The sequence below is a fragment of the Saccostrea cucullata genome, unplaced genomic scaffold (assembly GCF_032062105.1).
Source record: "Saccostrea cucullata isolate Sc308-1 unplaced genomic scaffold, CSIRO_AGI_Scuc_v1 ctg7526, whole genome shotgun sequence".
NCBI classification, from domain to species: Eukaryota; Metazoa; Mollusca; class Bivalvia; order Ostreida; family Ostreidae; genus Saccostrea; species Saccostrea cuccullata.
Genome location: NW_026939337.1, coordinates 85,244 through 92,026, shown reverse-complemented (window position 1 = coordinate 92,026; position 6,783 = coordinate 85,244). Strand labels below are relative to the sequence as shown.

Sequence of the window (6,783 nt, the reverse complement as noted above, 5' to 3'; positions counted from 1 at the left end):
AAAACTTTGAAAATAACTCGGTCTGAGGGATTATAGATTTAAAATAAATGATGAACTATCATCTTTATCAATAATTACAATATTTAATTATCATTTAGATTTCGAATCTTCGCCGTTTAAAATTTGTACAAGAATCTTGTACAACGAGCGTTGACAGAGGTGTTGTGAGCGTAGCGGAAGATAACTCTGGATAGAGAATGAGAAATAATAATTTATTATTTTATAGACTATACCTTTAGTATACATCAGCACTATTTTTAAACATTTTTTCAAGTATAATAAATATCTCTATAGCTAAAAACTAAGCACGTTGGCAGATTTTGTTCTTTAAGCTGGCGGAAATGCCGACTCGCGCTCTCTTTGGGGCGGTGTAGACATGGTTGTAGCTGGAGAGCAGAATGACAAACATTGGATATAACGCTGCTTATATGGGCAGATTTTTAATTACCCAGCTTATTTTTACTTTCTACTTCCTATAAATTGATGAACATAGCCAAGCGAATTCTCTCATTTGCAGCTTTGATTGCACCCAAGCGAGCTGTCAGTATCGAGTCTAATTTTAATTTGAACACTCATCCACGCTAAATCTGACATATTAAAAATTCACGCAGTAATCATCCCAAGCGAAATCATTGATTGTCTAAAATTATTCAAATTTGATTGAATGTTTTAGGTTTTTTTTTTCAATGATAACTGCCACCAATCTACAGATGAAAAATAAACAATACCGATTTGTGTGTGCACATGTGTAGAAAACGAGATATGAAACTATGTCATCCCGTCTATAAATAGAAAAATATTTAAAACCAGCTCTGTACTAAAATTATAAATATCTCGCAGATAACAAATAACTGAATAGAAAATTGTTTTCTGTTACCAACACAGTTAATTGTTTATTTACATTTGTGTATCGATCTCTCTTATATTATGACCATATCCACTTAGCATGCTTAATCTGTGGACTAATCATCGTAAGTCATTCATAACAGGTCACAGGTGATCGTCTTGTAAAAACAATCAATCCGGCCAGTGTTTTGATAACAATTATCACTCAGTTCAGGCGTGAATGTTGACAAGAATGGAAGTACAAATTAAAATTTACCGTCCGGATAAATGAACCAAATTATAACGTAAAAATGGTAGAGTCTATAACTTAACCCAGTCAACGCATCCGGAAAAATAATTTCCGATTTGGTTAATATATTATATATATATTGTACGCCGAACCCGATGCATTTTAATGATATTTTAGCGGGAAAAATAAATGTAGAGCAGTCCGAATATCATGGTTGATGAAAACAAATATAAGAAAAGTACTTGAATGGAGTCATAGTGATGTTTCCACATGGACGAAGAAAGAGGGTATGTATAGAACTTATTATTTCATGTATGCATTCATTTTCTTACGATTTCTCTAACGTTACCTGGATACATGCACAGAGTCGGCAATCTTGTTAACAGGATCAATCTCCTAAACAACGGGCAAACAGGAAAACTTGTCAACCAAAAGTTATTCCTTTTTAAGTCTTCTAATGAAATTTGAAAATTTTCCATTTTTGCACTGTTAATTTATAGCCCATTCGGGATATTATATTCCAAACGGACTATTATATCCCAGTCACTGCACTACATATCCCAGTCACTACACAGCATATCCCAGTCACTGCACTACATAACCCAGTCACTACACAACATATCCCAGTCACTGCACAACATAACCCAGTCACTACAAAACACATCCCAGTCACTGCACAACATAACCCAGTCACTACAATACATAATCCAGTCACTACACAACACATCCCAGTCACTACACTACATATCCCAGTCACTACAATACATATCCCAGTCACTGCACAACATAACCCAGTCACTACACAACATATCCCAGTCACTGCACTTCATATCCCAGTCACAACACAACATAACCCAGTCACTACACTACATATCCCAGTCACTGCACAGCATAACCCAGTCACTACAAAACACATCCCAGTCACTGCGCAACATAACCCAGTCAATACACTACATATCCCAGTCACTACACAACATAACCTAGTCACTACACTACATATCCCAGTCACTACAATACATATCCCAGTCACTACACTACATAATCAAGTCACTACACAACATATCCCAGTCACTACACTACATAATCCAGTCACTACACAACACATCCCAGTCAATACACTACATATCCCAGTTACTGCAATACATAACCCAGTCACTACACAACATATCACAGTCACTACACTACATAATCCAGTCACTACACAACACATCCCAGTCACTACACACCATATCCCAGTCACTACAATACATATCCCAGTCACTGCACAACATAACCCAGACATAACACTACATATCCCAGTCACTACACTACATAACCCAGTCACTACACTGCATAACCCAGTCACTACACAACTTATCACAGTCACTACACAACATATCACAGTCACTACACTACATAACCCAGTTACTACAATACATAATCCAGTCACTACACACCATATCCCAGTCACTGCACTACATAACCCAGTCACTACACAACATAACCCAGTCACTGCACTACATAACCCAGTCAATACACTACATATCCCAGTCACTACACAACATAACCCAGTCACTACAATACATAATCCAGTCACAATACAACATAACCCAGTCACTACACAACATATCCCAGTCACTGCACTACATATCCCAGTCACTACACAGCATATCACAGTCACTGCACTACATATCCCAGTCACTACACAGCATATCACAGTCACTGCACTACATATCCCAGTCACTACACAGCATATCTCAGTCTCTGCACTACATAACCGAGTCACTACACAACATATCCCAGTCACTGCACAACATAACCCAGTCACAACACTACATATCCCAGTCACTACACTACATAACCCAGTCTCCACATGGACGAAGAAAGAGGGTATGTATAGAACTTATTATTTCATGTATGCATTCATTTTCTTACGATTTCTCTAACGTTACCTGGATATATACATGCACAGAGTCGGCAATCTTGTTAACAGGATCAATCTCCTAAACAACGGGCAAACAGGAAAACTTGTCAACCAAAAGTTATTCCTTTTTAAGTCTTCTAATGAAATTTGAAAATTTTCCATTTTTGCACTGTTAATTTATAGCCCATTCGGGATATTATATTCCAAACGGACTATTATATCCCAGTCACTGCACTACATATCCCAGTCACTACACAGCATATCCCAGTCACTGCACTACATAACCCAGTCACTACACAACATATCCCAGTCACTGCACAACATAACCCAGTCACTACAAAACACATCCCAGTCACTGCACAACATAACCCAGTCACTACAATACATAATCCAGTCACTACACAACACATCCCAGTCACTACACTACATATCCCAGTCACTACACTACATAATCCAGTCACTACACAGCATATCACAGTCACTGCACTACATATCCCAGTCACTACACAGCATATCTCAGTCTCTGCACTACATAACCCAGTCACTACACAACATATCCCAGTCACTGCACAACATAACCCAGTCACTACAATACATAATCTAGTCACTACACAACACATCCCAGTCACTACACTACATATCCATGTATTCATCAAATTGGGTATGAAAAGGAGGTACAAGATGCAGCTGATGTTGTGACACAATCTTCTGGTGGGTAGTTCATATGTACTTTACTGTGTTCAGGTTAATATATTGCTATGTATTTTGCTGAAATTTTAATAAAAAGCTCTTTTTTCAGTATTTGATACAGATTATATTAACAGTCATGTGAGTATAAGAAAGTTAAATACATTATTCATGTTTATCAAATTAATTGAATGGTTTTGTACAATACATATTATTAAGTAAACATTCTTTTTACAGCTGAACAGTGTAATAGGTGCTCTAACAAAGATAATGAACTGCAAAATTGGTGAATGGTAATTTGTTCTGTTAATATTCCTGTACAAATATCATATTTAAAAAAAATGATGAAATTGTATACATTTGTATATCATAAGTAATAGATAAAGTCTCAGGTAGACACACAACTTTCATTTTATTTACATTTTCCAGTGATGAAGCTGATCATGCCCGTCATCATATGTTTGTAAAGAACCCTGCAGATATGTATGACAAATACATTAAACAGTATTTCTTTGGAAGAAAATTTTTAAGTTCTCAGGTAAGAATTAGAAGAATTATATCTGAAATAGTACATGACATGTAGGTATGTTCGTTTTAAATGTTGTATCAAAAATTGCACTGAAAAAATTATTGAATCTTTTCATTGGAACTTAAGATAATTTATGTGCAGTTCCAAAAGTATTTTCTGTTTACATTTCAATGGACAATATGCTGACTTACTTTAATAGGAACAAGAACATCTACAAACAGTTCTCCAAGAAGAAATGTTCTGCAGCAAACCTTTGCCTGGGTAAGAGTTTGCAGATAATTATTTGATTTTGAAGTCATGAATGCATTAGAAATTTAGAACTGTACTCTATTTGTAATTCCTTGTCATTTATTGTCTTAATTCCTCTTTTTGGTTACTTTTTTACCAGGTCTATATAAAATTTTAAATAATTTTACAGATCCATTTTCACTCGATATAGAACCTTCCAAACTCTTGAAAATGAAGAATTGGAAAGTATCCTTATAGACAGTCCACTGTATGTATACTCAATAATTTTTTTTTTTTATCAGATCTATTACATGTTTAAAAAGCAGCATAACAATTTATGAATGTACTCCCTATACCCATTAGGATATATGTAAGCATGCATTATTTTCAAAAGATTTTTCTTTTTTTCAGAATGGCAGTTCACTATTTCTCATTCATTCTACTGAAAGAAGCAATGGTTTATCTGATCTGTAATAAAACAGGACCGCCTTATGAAGAGGCTGATGCAAGATGTTCATCAACAGAGTGTTCAGTAAAGGATTTCCATCTATAAGTTACTGTTCAGTCCAAAAACTTATTATGCCATACAAACTTATTATGCCATACAACAAACCAGTATTTGGTTTTTTTGTTAGTTCATATGTGATAAATGTTGCAGTATGATGTATAGTGACTGGATTGTGTTGTGAAGTGACTGGATTATGTAGTTAAATGAATGGATATGTTGTGAAGTGACTGGGTTATGTTGCGTAGTGACTGGGATATGTAGTGCAGTGACTAGGTAATGTTGTGTAGTGACTGGGATATGTTGTGCAGTGACTGGGTTATGTAGTGTAGTGACTGTTTTATTTTGTGCAGTGACTGGGATATGTTGTGTAGTGACTGGGTTATGTATTGTAGTGACTGGGTTATGTTGTGTAGTGACTGGGATATGTAGTGTTGTGACTGGGTTATGTTGTGCAGTGACTGGGATATGTAGTGTAGTGGCTGGGATATGTTGTGTAGTGACTGGGATATGTAGTGTAGTGACTGGGTTATGTTGCGCAGTGACTGGGATGTGTTGTGTAGTGACTGGGTTATGTTGTGTAGTGACTGGGATTTGTTTTGTAGTGACTGGGTTATGTTGTGTAGTGACTGGGTTATGTTGTGTAGTGACAGTTTTTTGTAGTGTAGAGACTAGTTTATGTAGTGCAGTGACTGAGTTATGTAGTGTAGTGACTGGTTCATTTTAGCTAATGACTGGATTTAGTTTCTGTATTTATTGGGTTTCATTATAAAATGAATTGTCAATTTTATGCAGTAATATAATATTTAGTTACCTAATTATTATACTTAATGAATGGTTATCAAGTGACGGGTTATGTTATGAAGTGATGTGTGTTATGTTCCAGGGTAACCCTGTTATGATTTTGTAATATTATGACTGCATTATACTGTATCATGCCTTGAATATTTTGCATCATAATTAAGTTATGGAAGTTACATTTATGTTGTAGTGACTTAGTTATGCTTTTATTATCAAGTTATGTTTATACATAAATTGATACTTTTGTACTGTGTTATTCAGTACTGTTATCGATTTATAGTTTACTTTGTTCTTATTTTTTCCATTGCAACAAAGTGACCATGTGACATTATAATTAAGATGGGCAGATATTGATTTCAGTAGGTTAATAATTTTTAAAAATGGAATATAAATTATCCAATTTTAAATCTCATTTTCATTTGTTGGTATTAAACAGTGACAGACTTGATGTTACATCACTGAATATAGTTTAGAATACATGTATGTAAAAAAAAAAATGAAATGAAAGGTATAACAAAACATTTATTGACAGAGTTCTCGAGCAAAATGCATTTTGTTGGACCCTCGAACCAAACTGTCTGCCTTCGGCCTAACCGCCTCAAGCAGACAGTTTGGTTCTTGGGTCCGACAAAACGCATGTTGCCCTCGAACTCAGTCAATAAATGTATATTGACATCTCCAGACCAAATTTTTTAGTCTCTACAAATCTTGCTGAGATTATGTTAGTCTTATTGAAAATTTGTTTGAAAAGTTATTGCTTTATCTGACGATGTGATTTATATTTCCATAATTACATTCCTGTATTGTTTATAAACTGTGTGTAAAGGATGGGAAGGTTAACGGTTAAGCTATGAATAAATAATATATAATAATTGTGGTTTTACTAATTTGTGGAAAGTAATCGATTGCACTGATTAACACATCAAACAAAAACTAGAAAGTCTGCTATTGCAAGCAATTAATAGCGTATGTTGCCCCGAACTGGACAAGACTTTCATTTTTTCATCATACATTAGCTAGATCAGCTTGGACAACCATCAACTCGTATCAGTCCT

At 35.1% G+C, this 6,783-nt stretch overlaps 1 protein-coding gene across 1 annotated transcript; it reads left to right on the top strand.

The window, feature by feature from the left end:
- Positions 1–3,648: 3,648 nt before the first annotated feature.
- Positions 3,649–4,975, top strand: LOC134252904 (uncharacterized). The gene is made up of 7 exons (XM_062735442.1): positions 3,649–3,689; positions 3,778–3,806; positions 3,903–3,958; positions 4,095–4,203; positions 4,394–4,455; positions 4,613–4,690; positions 4,834–4,975. The coding sequence occupies exons 3-7, from the start codon at positions 3,936–3,938 to the stop codon at positions 4,973–4,975; spliced, it is 414 nt and encodes a 137-aa protein (XP_062591426.1). The 5' UTR covers positions 3,649–3,689; positions 3,778–3,806; positions 3,903–3,935.
- The last annotated feature ends 1,808 nt before the right edge of the window (positions 4,976–6,783 follow it).